Consider the following 16,413-nt stretch of genomic DNA (forward strand, 5'->3'; position numbering starts at 1 on the left):
CTCAGTTCTCTTAACAGTGATTCAAAATTGCTTTTTGAAAGGATTGTGATTGTCAGTGCCATCTATTCCTAATTTCCTCATTCAGAACCACTTTCCTTATAGCTCTTTTAAGAAGGCCAGAATCTTATTCTTTTTCTGCAATTTGAAAGAAGACAAATAGTTTGAGGAGTAAATATTTCTTCCTAAGAGCCTTATTCTTCTTTTAAATTCATTATTGATCCTCACAAGAATTGTGTGAGTAACGTAAGACAGACATTAATCCACCAATTGATAAATACTTATTAAATACCTACTATTTTTCTGGTATTGAGAGAGGCTCCATTTCACAGATGACGAAAGAGGAAATGAAACAATTTGCCCATGGTCTTGTTGTTAGTGACAGAATGCAGATGGCAGAAGTGCAAAGAATTTCTTCCATGACCACTACCCACCAAACCAGCCATGTAGGCAAAAGCAGGTTTTGTGGGGTCAACTATTAGGATCTCATTGTGATGCCACAAATTTTGCAAAATGTTGTGATATTGTGCCGAGCGTAGGACCACCCTTTACTCTTGAACTCTTGCTTCCAACAAACTTTTGTATAGCTCAAAAACAGTTGTTTTTTTTTTATATCCCAGAATAATCTGGATTCATGTCTCACTGACTGAAGCCCTCTAGAATGTAAGGCCCTTGAAAGCTTCTCCTCTTTGATTTCCCAACTCCTAGTTAGCTCAGGGCCAGGCACTTAATCAATGTTTTGAAGCCCTGACCTGCTTGTGACTCCACTCTAATTTACATTCTGACATTCTTTTTCAAATAGTACCTTGAACTATTGAAATTCAGGTAGCCTGACATACTGCAATAATGCAGTCTGTTTTAATTCATCCAGGTTTAAATATGCTTGAATGAAATGTTTAAATAAAAATTTTTAAATAAAATCAAGTGATACCTATTACAATTCTATCATTCTTTCAGAGAGGTAATAGTTATCGATGTGTGGTCCAGGTGGGAGGGAGAGTGGACCCCACAACTTTTTCAAGTGATCCAAAAAAATGAAAACCATTTTCACAATAATACTAAATAATTACTAAAATGTCTTAATCTCCAAAGTAATAAATATTGATAGATATAAGCCACATAAACAAAAACCCTTTGATGTGCTCGATAATTTAAGAATATAAAAAGGGGTCCAAAAATTTGGTGGGGAGCCTGGGTGGGGGGGGAGCATCAGAAAGGCTTGCTTTTAAGTCCCACATGTGACAGACACACATGGGCTATGTGATCCTGGACGAGTCACTAAGATCTCCCTGAGACCCACATCAAGAAATTCTCTAAGACTTATCATGGGAAACTGTAGGACAGATATAAGATATAAAATGAATATGACTTAAGAGAATAGATGACAGCTTGAAGGAAGAGTAGTTGCTAATATGAATTGGTTGAAAGGGTTTCCTTATTGGGTATTCCTTAAACCAATGATATTAGAAGAAATTAAATAAACACACACACACACATATACACATACACACATATATATTTTACTACCTTTTCACTGCAATGGCCAGGTTTTCCATCTCTGTGCTTTGAAGTCTGATCTCTCGGATAAAGTTCTTGATAACATGTTCATAAGGCTGAATTAATCTTGGCTCCACAAGGTTGATATTCTGATACAGAACACTAACTTGCTCTTTTCTGCCAAAGGAAAAGAAAAGAAGAAAAAAATCAAGCTCCCATTTGCAGAACAAACACTTTATAGACAAAGGAAACAGGATAGGGACAAAGCAAAGAAGAAGGAATAAGGGTAGTATATGGGACAGCAAGGCTATCTGGAACAAAATTTGGAGGAGAAAAAAGCCTGGAAAGACTTACAAGAAGTGATAAAAAATGAAATAAGCAGAACCAGGAGAATAATATTCACAATAGCAGCAATAATGTAAAATGATCAACTGTGAATGATTTAGTTATCAACAAGGCAAGAATCCAAGCCAACTCCAAGGAACTCATGACAAAAAGGCTATCTACTGCCCAAAAAAGGGACTGATGGAATCTGAATGCAGATTGAAGCATGCCATTCTTCATTTTATTTCCTCCACAAATTTTTCTGTAGTGTAAGCCATATATATCTTCTCCCACAATATGATGAACATGGAAATATATATTTTTGTAACATATTCACAATCTATATCACATTGTCATCTCAGGAGGGGCGAAGGAGAGATAGAACAAGGATCACAAAATGTCAGAAAATGATTATTAAAAATTGTATAAACACGTAAAAATGTTTAAATTTTAAAATAATTTATGAGATATGGTTAATTGCTCTAATCTTATGATGGTTTCTACCTGGTTAATTTTCCAACCCTTATAACATTTTCTTTCACATGAATTGCTCTAGGTTACTCATGCTGAATTTCACAGGCTCTGAACGGTAAATTAAAAATAAATCAACAATAGTTAAGTATCTGTTATACATTCTAAGCATTTAGAGATGTATAAAATATCAGTCAATATATTTCTGTCCCCACAGTTATCCCTTCCACATCAAAGGGAGTCAGGAGTGCAATACTCCCTTGTCTGAAAAATCCACACATATTTTTTGGTCGTTTCTTCATATCAAAGAAATTTCAATTTTTTTTTCTTTCTTTTAAGGGGTGTTTATAGTGCCTTATTGTAAAATTTGGGTTAAATATATGGTAATAGGTTATATGTAGTTCAATGTTAAGTAAAAAATAGTATATGAAAAATATGAAATAAATATGAATTTCTAAAAAATAAAATATGTTGATATTGCATAATATTATACATATCTTTTATGAATTTCAAAGTTTCTAAACTTTTTTTTGTTGTCTGCTGGCCTTCATGTATGCTCTGCAACTTCTGCAAAACTTCTCAAAAATTCACATTTAATTTATTATGCCAACCCAAAACATATCAAAACCTTGTTAGGGAAAGTTAAGATGTGGAAGGGATGTCTGTACTTTGTTTACATTTAGGATCAGCAGGAGCCCTAAGAAAGGACAAAGATAGAACACATCAAAAACTACCACTTCATTTATGAAATGAAATTCTTCTCTTTTGATACATAGGATAGTCCAGAAGGCATAAAACTATACTAAGATTTTCCCCCTATTTGTGAAATGGGTTGATTCCAGGAGTATTCATAAATGCTTGTCTATTTGTCAATTTCCCCATTCGATTTTGTTCCTTGAAGGCAGGAATTACCTTTTGCCTCTCTTTGTAACCTAAGCATCTTAGCACAGTGCATGGCAAATTGTTGTTGTTCACTTCGAGTTTGACTCTTCCTGACTCCATAGACTATGGCACTCTAATATTTTCCACCAGGTTTTCTTATTAAGGATACAGGAGTTGTTTGTCATTTCCTTCTCCAGTGGACCAAGGTAAACAGAGGTTAAGTCACTTGTCCAGGATCACACAGCTACTAAAAAGTGTCTGAGGCCAGATTTGAACTCAGATCTTCCTGCCTCCAGGCCCAGCACTCTATCCACTCTTAGCAGATGCTTAATATAGATTTACTGACTGACAAAGAGCTAAGGAAAACCTGCTGTAAAATTTTCAATGTTGTGAGCCTTTACACCTCAGAAATCAGAAAAAAAATGCAAATCAGGGCTTGAATTATTGTTAAAGATAGTAATGGAGAAAATGTTAAATAGTGTAGATTAATCTTAAAAGTATATTGTGCACACATTGTTTTAGTCTGCTAAATGTTTACCAGCATGTCCCTTGTAAATTATTACATAAAATGAACCACAAAAACCTGTGCCTTCCAAAAAGGTCTGTTCTAACATCTCACCATTTCATGAGGTGACTATGGGTTCCTCCCCTGATCCATATCCTTGTAGGGAAGAGAATTGTGATTTCCTGGTGTAGTGCGTGATCTCCCAAGTAAAGAAAACTAATCTTTCAATATAGGTTGGTACCATTTCTGCAATTTTGAATTTTGAGAGCAGAAATATCTAGCTTGTAGCCAGTGATCTTCAAAATTCTAGCTAGAATTAGATTAAATTTTAATTGGGAAACATTTATAAAACAAACAAAAGTACAATACACCATAGCTAACGTTAACTCATGACTTCCTAAGTCAATATGCAGCCCACAGGGGTCAGTTTCTCTTTGCCTTTGACATCACAAGTCTTGGTCAATAAGAGGTCAATAAGTGACTTGTCTAGAGTAAGAGAACCAACATATGACCAAAAGCAGAACCTGAATCTAGGTCTTCCTGGCTTCAAGACCAGTTTCCCTCTTCACTATGTCCAGCTGCCTCCTTGACATGCATAATTAGAACAAAATTGTAGAGGATCCTATCAAGTTGAAAAGGCTTAGAGCACCACCTGGGCAAGGCAACTTTGTGTCTGCCATCAAAAGCTTGTTGTTCAGTTGTTTCTTTCATGTCCAACTCTTCATGACTCTTTGTGGCCCCATTTGGTATTTTCTTGGCAAAAATATTGGAGTGGTTTGCCATTTCCTTCTCCAGCTTAATTTATCTGAGGAAACGCAGGCAAACAGGGTCACATAGCTGGTAAGTGTCTGAGGTCAAATCTGAACTCAGGTCTTCCTAACTCCAAGCCTGGCACTCTATCCACTGCACACTGTGAAGATGGGATTAACTCTCCCCTGCCCATTTTTAGATTTAATCACCAGAAGTGTATACACCCCATTTATCCTTAAGTAGGGGAGGTCTATGACCCACATGTGCAATAGTGGGTGACAAATCAGAAACCCACTAACTGCCCCCTGGGCAGTCCTAAGCAAAGATATAGCTGCAATTGCTCCATGTAAAGTGGAAGGAAAGCACAGGAAGTTACAAAAGGAATGGTCTTTATAAGTGACAAGAACTTCCTATGAGGGGAGTTTTCACCTTCAACTTGACCCTGGAGGAGTTCCAGCTGAGGACCTTGGACTGCTTTCTATTTTCTATTAGGACTGGCCACGTGTGTGAGTGAAAAAGGATGATTCCCTTCCTTGGCTTGTTCTAGTGCAGGGGTTGGCAACCTTTTTGGTCGTGAGAGCCATAAACGCCACATTTCTTTAAAATGTAATTTCGTGAGAGCCATACAGTGCGAGCTCCTGTAACAGGGCCTGAAAAAAAATTAACTTTATGGCTCCTGCAAAAAGAGCCATATCTGGCCCTCAAAAGAGCCAGATATGGATCAAGAGCCATACGTTGCCGAACCCTGTTCTAGAGGTACTAGCTTTTGAAGAGGCCCCTTGTTTTGGAAGAAGCCTCATGTCTAAAACCCTTGTTTAATTGGCTCCTAGGCCCTCTGGCTGGGGCTTCTGGAGCCCTGCTGGAATAAATGCAGGGCTTGAGCACATATTCTAGGTCGTTAAGCTAGATCTCTTACTCTGCCCTCTTTCTCATTTCTCTACTTTCACTCTCTCTATTTTATATATAAATTGCTAAAAAATTATTTGGAATTGATTAATTCCTGGTGACCACACTCTGATAAATTTAGTACAATCCCTTAATTTTTACCCCTTACATTTCTGGCCTTTACAAGACCTAGCTGTGATCAAAAGCTAAGTTTAGCTCAAATCAAGGATTAGCTAGTAAATAACATATTGTGGCCACATTTCCTACTGAAGTCTAGAATAGTCTCAATATGAGTCACTAATAAAATTAGTTATCTTTTATATTATAGGATTATAAATCAAAAAAGACATAAAAAGGGGAAATTCTGATGTAAGAACATACCCTGAATATTTCAAATTAACACCAAAAAAAAAATGCTCACACAAAATCAAATCCCTAAGGGAAGGAGAAAGAATTATACATTTGGGAGTCAAAAGATAACAGATTTAAAGCTAGAAGGTGTTCCAGAGGATACCTAGTCAAAACTCTTGATTTTACTGATGAGGAATTTAAAATTCATATGAGTCAAGTGACTTGACCAAGGTCACATAACTATTAAGTTTCAGAGGTAGAATTTGAACCCAGGTGTCACTGACTCAAAGTCTAGCACTGTTCTCTGGGCTAAAAGATGCTACACCATACTTCTTCAGCATGAAGAAAGGGGCAGATCAGCAATTTCATGAAGAGAGTGAAGTCCTAGATGAGGAAATTCCTTCTAAACAAATTTCTACAATTGCTATTCAATCTGGGTGTCCATTGGTCCTTTCATGGCTCCTATGAATAAGGTTTGTTTGGTCCTATCTGATTCTCTGTGACTCCATTTAGAGTTTTCTTGGCAGAGATATTAGAGTGGTTTGCCATTTCCTTCTCCGGCTCATTTTACAAATGAGGAAACTAAGGCAAATAGTTTTAAGAGGCTTGCCCAGAGTCACATAGCTATTAAGTATCTCAGTATAAATTTGAATTCAGATCTTCCTGACTCCAGGTCTGGTACTCTGTCAACTTTGCCTCCTAGCTGCCCTGAATAAAGTTTAACCAGTACCAATTAATCAGGTCACCTTCCCTCTCCATCTCCCAGTAGTCCAGATCCTTGCTCTTCAACTTCTCTATTTAAATATCAACTTCAAACTCTTATTTTCCCCCCTGAAATCAAGTAGAGTCATCATCCAGCCATTCCCTTGATAACTCAGCAAACTCTGATTTTGAGGGCCAATAGGTAGAAAAATCCAAGATTGTGCGTGAATCCATAAGCTTATGTTCTATCACAATGAGTGAAAAGCACAGATCATTTAGGAAGTTTAGTTAAGGTTGGCCCCAGGGTGTCCACGTGGCTATAAGCTCTTGCCAGTTTCCCCATCTACCAAACCAGTTTAATCATGCCTGGGGCTAACATCACCACATCAGCTGAACTTCACAACTAAAACATAAATGCTTTGCTGAGGCAAATAGTATATTCCAAGCTATCTAACAATGGGAGTTCTAACCCTTCCTATGAGGTCTAATAATCATAGGAAAATGCTATGAATCTACTGTCATCATCATGGATAATATTTATGGACAGCAAAAGAAAAACCACATTCCTAGTGTGATAATTAGATTAAGTCTACACTGCCCATCTTTAGATTTAATCACCAAAGGTGAGGGCACCTCCAATTCTGGGAGGTCCCTAACCCACGTGTACTAGAGTGGGTGATGAATCAGAATCAACTGACTGTCCCCTAGGCTTCCTGAGAGAAGAGTCTATTGCAGTGGTTCCCAAACATTTTTGGCCTACTGCCCCCTTTACAGAAAAAATATTACTTAGAGCCCCCTGTCACATACTATCACCGCCCCCTTACAGTTATTCACTGCCCCCCTGGATCACTGCAGCACCCACCAGGGGGTGGTGGCGCCACTTTGGGAATCACTGGTCTATTGTGATTCCACATGCAAACTAGGGGAAGGCAAAGGAAGTGATGCATAAGTGACCCCTTTGAAAGGAGAAGGTCTTCTGCTGTAGAGAATCTTCTGATGAAGAGGGCTGTTGGAGTTCTTCTGGTCTGTGGAGGAGTGCTGGCTGAAACACTGAGACCTTAGTGAAACGGCTTTAAATATCTTCTTTAGAAGTCCACGTGGTGAGTTTAATGACTGAATCTTCCTGAACTTCTCTTAAGGAACTTCCCTTTAATAGACTCTGTGAATTAAGCTTAGCTTCATTCACCTCTGGGCCTCTGGCCCTCTGACTCCTGGCTGAGGGTTAATTAGATCTACCTGGATTAATTAGAGGATCGTAGTAATTTACCTACTGTGCTAGATTCTTATTTCCTTATTTCCTCTCTCTCTTCTCAATTTCTTTTCAACGGCTTTAAATATCTTTGTAATATCTTGTAAATATCTTGTAAATAAACTTCCATAAAAGTCAATTTTGACTTGAGATTATTCTTAATTGAGGATTGATAATTGTCCAATCCTCTGGCGACCATCTTTTAATATATTTGACCAAAAACAAAAAACATTTCCTCCCTTACACTAGACAGTATGGAATTTCAAAACATACCATCATTGCTTTGTTATTTATCCTTTATTAAACACTAACAATGTGCCAGGCATTAGAAAGCCCTCTTAGATAAACAATAAATACCATGAAAAATTCTGCCTCTAAGTGTTTGGTGGGTTGTCATGTGGAGGAAGTGAGACTTACTCTGTTTGGCCCCTGAGGCCTGAACCAGGAGGCAAAAGGTAAGAGGTATAAAGAAGCAAATTTGGGTTTAATGTCAAGAAAACAGTTATGTCTGTCTCAAAATGGAATGGATAGTTTTGAGAGGTTGCCTCTCATTACAGGTTTTCAAGTAGAGAATAAATATCCCCTTGTCAGTTATGTTATATTTGGGATTCCTTTTATGTTTAGGTTGGTTACCTTTCCAAATCTCAAACTCTGTTCAAAGAAAGAACAAATCCCTTATTCTTCAGAAGAACAAATCTTAAAAGAATACTACTAACTCAAGAGTAATAAAATAGATAAAAATATCACAGAAGATGAATTTATGCAAACTTAAAAGAAAAGTGAAAATCCATTTGCTTTTTGTTCTTTGGAATTTAGAGCTCTTGTTGTTTGTTTAACAATAACTTGGAAACAAATAGCATAATTATGAGCTTATGTATATTCTTCAACTCTCTTTACTGGAAGCAAAAGGAGAGAGACATCATAAACTCAAGATCTGCAAACATAAGTAAGTGGCTTATTCTTGTTCCTACACTCTCATTGTGATCATACACCCAAGTTTCAAAAAGGCAATTACTATTTCTATGCAAATGTCTGATCAAACTCCACAATGATCTCTAATCTCTCTCCTGACCACCTGTTCTACACTACCAATGGCCTTTTGGCCATCTCTACTTGGTTGAGCCATGGGCATCTCAAATTCATTATATCCAAAACAAAACCCACTGTTCCTACAAATATCCCTATTTCCTACTGAAGGCATCATCATCTTTCTCCAAATTTTGGAATACCACTGTTATCCTTGCCTCTATTCTCCTTTTAATCAATCCTCCCTCATCTAATCATTTTCCACATCTTGTTAACTCTGCCTCCATAATATCTCTTAATGTTACTAGTGTATTCTATTCCCTTATCACTTCCTAAAGCTCCTACTGTTTCTATTCTCCTTCCTCTCTGATCCACCTTTTATACCACAAAAATAATATTTTTAAAGTACAAGTCTACTACTACCTTTCTCAAGAATCTTTAGGGGCTTCCTATTGCATTCTAGGATGAAAAAGAAACTCAACTGAAAATGTAAAGACATTTAAAATTTTGTTCCACTCCCACCTTTCCAGGCTCATTTCATATCATTACTTCTTACAGTCATTCCCTCATGACTCAATTTCAGTCAAACAATTCCAAAAATCTCAAATTCCATTTCAATGCATTTATACACATAAGTAACCCTGTATGGATGGAATGTATTCCTTTCATACCACTTTCTCTTAGAGTCTATAACTTTATTATAATGAACTGGAAGAATTCCATGTGAATTGGAAAGATCTCCAAGAAGTGATGCAGAGCGAAAGGAGCAGAACCAGGAGAACATTATACACAGAGACTGATACATAGTGGCAGAATCAATGGTAATGGACTTTTCTACTAGCAGCAATGCAATGACCCAGGATAATCCAGAGGAATTTATGAGAAAGAACATTATCCACATCCAGAGAAAGAACTGTGGGAGTAGACATGCAGAAAAAAAAACATATGATCAATCATGTAGTTCAATATTAATATGATTAGGGTTTTGTTGTTTAAAAATCACTCTACTGCAAATATAAATAACATAGAAAATAGGTTTTGAACAATGATACATGTATAAGCCAGGGAAACTGCTTGTCATCTTCAGGAGTGGGGAGGAAAGAGTAGGGAGGGGGGTTGAGGAGAAATCATGAATCATGTAACCATGGAAAAAATATTCTAAATTAAAAAAGGAAAAGAAAAGAATCTATAACTTTTGTCAAGCCTCATTTAAGGTGCTATTGACTTTCATAAAATTTTTCCTGATCCCCTAATTATTTAATACAGTCCCTTCTTTAAATTACAATGACTTTCCTTCACTAGAAATACTGTAATGCCTCAGTAAGATATAATCCCCCAGGAGGACATGCTAGCAGCAGAATAATGCACAACTATCAAATCAAACTGAAGAATAACTGATGGACAAAATTACCTTCACCAAAAAATAAAGTAAAAAGAAAACTATTAAGATCACAAGTCTAGAGACTGAAAAGGCCTTTGATGTAGCTAGTTTTACTAGTCTAGTCATATATATAAAGTTAGATTAGAGATGACTATATGTTAGATTAGAGATGACTATATATATATATATATATATAGTCATCTCTAATCTAACTTTACAGATGAGGTAACTGATACCCAGAGAGAAGTGATTAGCCCAAGGTCACATGTTCCTAAGAGGTAAAACTAGCATTTGAACCCAGGTCTTAGCTATCTATCACTCTTTCCAGGACATTTTGCTTCATCCACTGACTACACTAGTTACAAATCAAATCAGTAGAGGACTTAAGATTTAAACTGAGGTCCTCTAACTCTAAATGCTGGCTCTATCCAGTATAACCTGCTGTGCTAAGAGGATTATTACTCTCATTACTAAATAATTTTCTACTTTAAAAAATAGTCACTGCAAGCCTTCCTTAAAAGGATTTATTGCCCTGGTGCAACCAAGTAAGATTTGAATTACGAAAACTAGATGTTAAAAAATCTCTTGTGCAAAATGAAGCACCCCAATACTGAGTTTTCTCATTTATTTTATCCTTTACCCTATTGCTTCATAAATGATATAAATAGTGGGATAACCATTTAGTTTAACCAGAAGTTGGACTCTAGAGAGAAATATAAGTATTTGCATTAACAAAGCATTTTGCAATCTTTGATTAGAAACCTGAGGAATATTATTCGTTGTGCAAATAGTAAGATTCACAGGTTTTTCCCAGCAAAAATATCTGCCTAGACCCTTCACAGCTCCCAAAATACAACAACTCAATAGCCCTGGTATTATGGACAGAGTAGTGGGGCAGGAGGCATGATTTATAGTCTCAGCTCTACTCTGCCCAGCCCATGTTACTTTTAACAAGTCATTGAACTTCTCTGAAACAATTAGGTAGAGGTTATGAAAGCTAGAGTTCAAATCTTGTCTCAGATTTTTACTGATTGGTTATGTGACCCTTGCCAAGTCATTTTACCAGCCTCAGCCTCAATTTCCTCATTTCTAAAATGGGGATAATACTAGTACCCACATTCCATGATTATTTTTAGGATTAAATAAAATAAATACACATAAAATGCCTTTCAAATATTCAAACAAATACATATGTTAGCTATTAGTAGTGTCAACATTTTCTGTATCTGTTTCCTAATCACTGGAAAGGGTTTCATATTAAATGGTCTCTAAATGCCTTCCTTCCTTTTTTAACATTGTCATTACTTTGATTACTTTATGTGAAGGAAGTGGGATTAGAGGAAGAAAAGGAGAGAGAAGGAGAGGAAAGAGTTCAATTGGAAGAATTCTTTTGTTACATTTCCAAGAATGATACAGTCACTGATCTCTCTTCTAGGTGTTTGTTTTTGTTTGTTTTTCTGACATCAAAGGTTAAACAAGTAGACACTAACACAATGACTATACATACTACTCCCTTTCTGTCTGTGTTCAATCTAGTTAAGTTCACATCAGAGCTAGAGGAATTGGTTGCCTGCCAACTGATGGACCAAATAAGGCATTTCATGATTTCTCTGTGTCCTGCTCTTACTTATTAACAACTAGACAGCCAAATATCCCTTTTAGTCTTTTGAAAGCCTACTTCAGAACATCTGTGCTGATGTCAGACCCAGTCTTATGAGGTCAGATAGACAAGTCACCAAGACCACTTTTTCCTCTGTTAAATAAGCCACTACTCAGTTGAAGGGTGATCTAAAGTTGCACCTAGTAAACATTTTTTTCTGACTTCACACATTTATCTCCTAACTTCTAAAATATCTCATCTACCCTAGAACATGCTCCCACTTTGGCAAATTATATTAAGAATTTTGTGGGTTTCGTGTATGTGCGTGTATTGATATAAATATTGTGTGTGTGCTAGCAATCATTTGCTGATTTCTTTCAGTTACATTTCCTTTCCTCCATCAGGTGTTTCTCACACTAATAAAATCATAGATTAAAAACATCTCCCCCTCCCTCCAAAAACAAAAAGGAAAGAAACAACTCTAAGTTCAATATAAATAAAAAACAATACTATGAGACTTCAATATCTCGTAACATATCAGTTATCAGCTGAAATCATGGACTTCTTTATCTCTGGAGTTCTAGGATGTTAAAAATGGAACTCTCTACCACAAAGAAATTTCCTAATTAAGAAAATAGCAAAGATATTAAATATGTTTCTTAGCTGATTTGATTAACTATACTGTTACTGTTGATCAGTTGTTTTCAGTCATGCCCTACTCTTTGTGAGCCCAATTGGGTGTTTTCTTGGCAAAAATATTAGAGTAGTTTGGCATTTCCTTCCCCAGCTCATTTTATAGGCAAGAAAATGGAAGTAAACAGGACTTGTCTAGGGTTATATAGCTAGTAAGTGCCTAAGGCCAAATTTGAACTCAGGAAGATGAGTCTGATGATGATGAGCCTGGCAGTCTGTCCACTGTGCCACCCAGATGCCCATCTTGTTATTATTTATGTAATTTGACCTACACAGCAATACTGTATCCCAAAAACTGTGTACCTAATTAAAAGATTTTTTAATGGAATAAAAACAATTTAAGCCATTTTTCACAGCAGCCTTTCCCAAACTATGCTCCTAAGAACCCTAAAGTAATATCTATGTGAATAAGAATGAAAGAGTTTTTGATGCTAACAAAAACTGGGTGAGTAGGAGGCTTGTACTCTGTGTTTTTGGGCATGTTGACCTACCCTAAGCACAAGACACATATTTCCCTTCACAACGGTAGGGTGCTTCTTCCACCAAAAGTATGTGGTAAAGTAGAGAGAGCTCTAGGCTTGAATTCTGGAAGACCTGAGCCCAAACCTGGGTTCACTTTCTTGCTGTGTAATTCTGAGTAAAACACTTAATCTCTGTTTCCCTTAATCTACTAGAAAAGGAAATGGCAAACCATTTTCATTGTAATGTAGTAATTCCTCAGTGAAGATTGACAGAGATTCTTTTTTAGTGCAACAGAGAGTAAACCAGAGATAAAGGGGAGTTGGCAAAACTGCAGAAGTGTGATAGGTTATCCATTCTAGCTGTGTCAAAATAACACAAAGGCTGTTAAAATCTCAATCTGACTTCAAACATTATAGGTAAAACTTGGGGAGTCTCTTGGAGTGGCAGTGATGCTTATATGAGTTTTAATTAGCTCTTTTGCCTCATAAAAGCATATGAGTACCTGGGGAAATACTATGTGGGAAAGTGAAACCTAGTGGTGCATCTCATTATTACCTCATGTCAGGTCTCACAAATAAGCAGTTTTAATCTACAAATGTTAGCCAAGAGGACTAGAAGACGAATTAAAAGGAACGTGGGGCTCGATTGAAGAGAAAACGATGAGCAAAGTGAATTTTACTGAGACTTGGAAAGGACTCTATTGTTGAGTTTCTACCAGTAACCTGTAAACTCAAGTATATACAAAGTGCAGGTTGGTCTCTTTTTTAGAATAAAAAAGCATAAGCAGTGGTAGAAACCATGTCTGCCCATAGGCTTATCAGGGAGAATTAAGGGCTCACTGAAAAAATTGAAGAGTGCTTCAATGAGGTGAAAGAGGAAAATTGATTAAAGAGGAATTTTCTCAACTTCAAGAAGAAGTTGAGGGTGGGTGGATGGAGCCAAGATGGCGATTTAGTAGCAGTGAAAGCTGAAACCACTCTGAGAATCTTTCCAAATTAACCTTGAAAAAGCACCTCAAAATGACAGGAGTCAAATACCAACAACAAGAGGGAGAGAGGGGACTCTACTACAGAAAACAATCTGAAAGGTAGGTAGAGAGTTGATTTTCATATGATAAAGGGAACCAAAAGTAACATTGCACACAGAGAAGGGCTGGTCAACCATCTACCATCTATTACACCAGGTTCCAAGCCTGGGTATAGGCTAACTTTAAGATCCCAAGATCCTGCCTACACCAACAACAGAGCACCCCACACCCCACCCCCTTGAAGTCCTAAGCCTTGACACTAGCCCTAGGTAAAACCCAAAGTCCATAGCTTTGGGCACTTTCAAGCCATTGCTTCAGTGAAGCCCCTAGCCCCCAGGCAAAATAAAGTGCTGAATCTGGCAAGCCATCAGCAGAGGAGACAGTTAGCAGCTTTCAGAAGTCCTAGCCCACAGTCAAAAAAAAAAAGGCTGGGAAAATGAGGAAATAGCAAAAGAAATACCTAACTATAGAAAATTTCTGTGGAGACAAAGAGCAAGGCACAGAGTCAGTAGAGGATGGCGAGATCCAGGCACCCACATGCAAGAGTTCAAAGAAAAATGAGAATTGGTCTTAGAGACTGGAAGGACTCAAAAAGGAATTCAAAAATCAAATAAGAGAAGTAGAAGAAAAATAGGGGGAAAATGGAATTAATGCAAAAAGAAGAGGCTGGAGTATATAAGAAGGTGGCAGAGTAGGTAGGAAAAAAAGACCACCCAACATTTGCAGTCATCTTGTAGGTAAGAAGCACTTTCTATAAAGAAGGTGGCTGGAAGCTAAACCATTTGATAGAGTACCAAAAGAAAATTCCTCCAGAAATCACATAAAATAACAGGTTCCATGACTTCAAATGTCACATGATCATTAAGAGACAGGTAGCACTCAGTTTTCTCATTTTGACAGAAAAATAGCAATGATAATAATAATGCCTATCACCCAGAGTTGCTATCAAAATAAAAGATATCCTATTAAAAATGCTAAGCACAATGCCTGGCACACAAGGTGTTTAATACTGTTTCCATCTTCCATCAATAATAACTAGAGGAAGAAAAGAGTAACGATAGTTGGTGACTCTCCTATTAAGGCAGGGATACAGGAAGAAGATTTATTTGTTGACTTAACATAAGCAAAGATTCACTGTCCTCCTTAGGACACATACTGAAGAAAAAAAAAAAAGAACTTCATAAGATTTAACTAGCTATGAGACTACAAGTCCATTAACCTCTAGAAACCTCAGTTTCCTCAACTATAAAATGGGAATATATATATATATATATATACATATATATATACTATATACTCATAAGGACATTATGAGAATCAAATAAGATACTGTACCAAAGAACCATGCTAAACATAAAACACTATGTAAAATGTCGACTATTATTGCCCAAGACAGCATAAAATATTCCAGATGTGGTGACCAATGCAGAAACAGGAATTTTCACACTCCTACAGTCTTAGACAGAGATCACTTTTCTGAAAGGACCCAAAGACCCCATTAGTTTTATTGGTCATTATCTCTCACACTATTTCTTCATGTCCAATATAAAGCCCACTAAACCATCAGATATCTTTTTCATAAAGTCTCTCACATTTCCCCATCCCTGGTGAAAGAATTATTTTATTTTTGAAAATGATTTTTTGAAATCTAAGTATAGAACCCTAAAACAAAATGTCTACTTGAGGACCAGCCCAATTGAATTTAGAAATACTCATCACCAGAAGGCTGGCTACCTGGTAAGGAATTATTTGGTCATAGCAACCCACAAATCAATAAAAAAATACAAAACTGCCCTCAGTCCTCACAGTCTTCTACAACTTCTACAGTTAAATGAGTAGAATATAGGGTATAAGGACCTAAGCAATGTCAAGTTTTTAGACGTTCCACAAACATTAGCTGTTGGTATTGTGAATTTGAGATCCTTATCCAACGACCAACAGTAAAAATATTACTGGTGGAAGAAAATATATCAAATTTTGATAATATATATACATATGAAACCAGAAAAGTTTTCACATTTTAATTATAATTTTCTTATAATGAAAACTATATTAGTAGAGTGGCTTTATTGTGAATCCAAAGACAAAAAGAAACATCCAAATGCTTGAGGCAGTGCGTGGTGAGGATTGGACATTAAAAGACTATTATAGACAAAAGGCAAATGCAAAAATATAATGACCATGTGTATACTTACTTTCCCCATATCTAGAAAATCTTTTGAAAATAGTTTATACATATATCAAAGTTTTCTCTACAAACTCAAATTCCTGTGTTTCATTACATGTGGTAGTGACTCCAAGGTCCCAAAATTTATGCCAGAGAACCTATGTTCTAGAGGCTCTAGTATGCTAAAAAAAATAAACACACACATACACACACACAACCCTAGTAACACAGCAACTCTATTATCTGAGAACCAATCTAGCTACATCCTAAGAGGGAGATCATCAGTAGGCTACCCACATTTGTGGTAAGTATTTTATTCATGTCAACCCATTCAAAAATGGGACCATACTCTTTTGATTTTTTAGTGATCATAGCAGAGTACGGGGAAGGATATGGGGGATTCTAAGAATCACAGTTTTCTAGACTCTCAATAAAATTGACTTA

The 16,413-nt window shown here is 36.7% G+C and overlaps 1 protein-coding gene across 1 annotated transcript in view; it reads right to left on the reverse strand.

Annotated features, from left to right (window-relative positions):
• RASEF (RAS and EF-hand domain containing) overlaps nt 1–16,413 on the reverse strand; it is a 118,492-nt gene that overhangs the window by 71,620 nt on the left and 30,459 nt on the right. The window contains exon 2 of the mRNA XM_044657234.1: nt 1,525–1,671. Coding sequence (XP_044513169.1) covers nt 1,525–1,671 — 147 coding nt within the window. The remainder of the gene's footprint in view (nt 1–1,524; nt 1,672–16,413) is intronic.

Source organism: Gracilinanus agilis, chromosome 1, assembly GCF_016433145.1.
Source record: "Gracilinanus agilis isolate LMUSP501 chromosome 1, AgileGrace, whole genome shotgun sequence".
Classification (NCBI taxonomy): Eukaryota; Metazoa; Chordata; class Mammalia; order Didelphimorphia; family Didelphidae; genus Gracilinanus; species Gracilinanus agilis.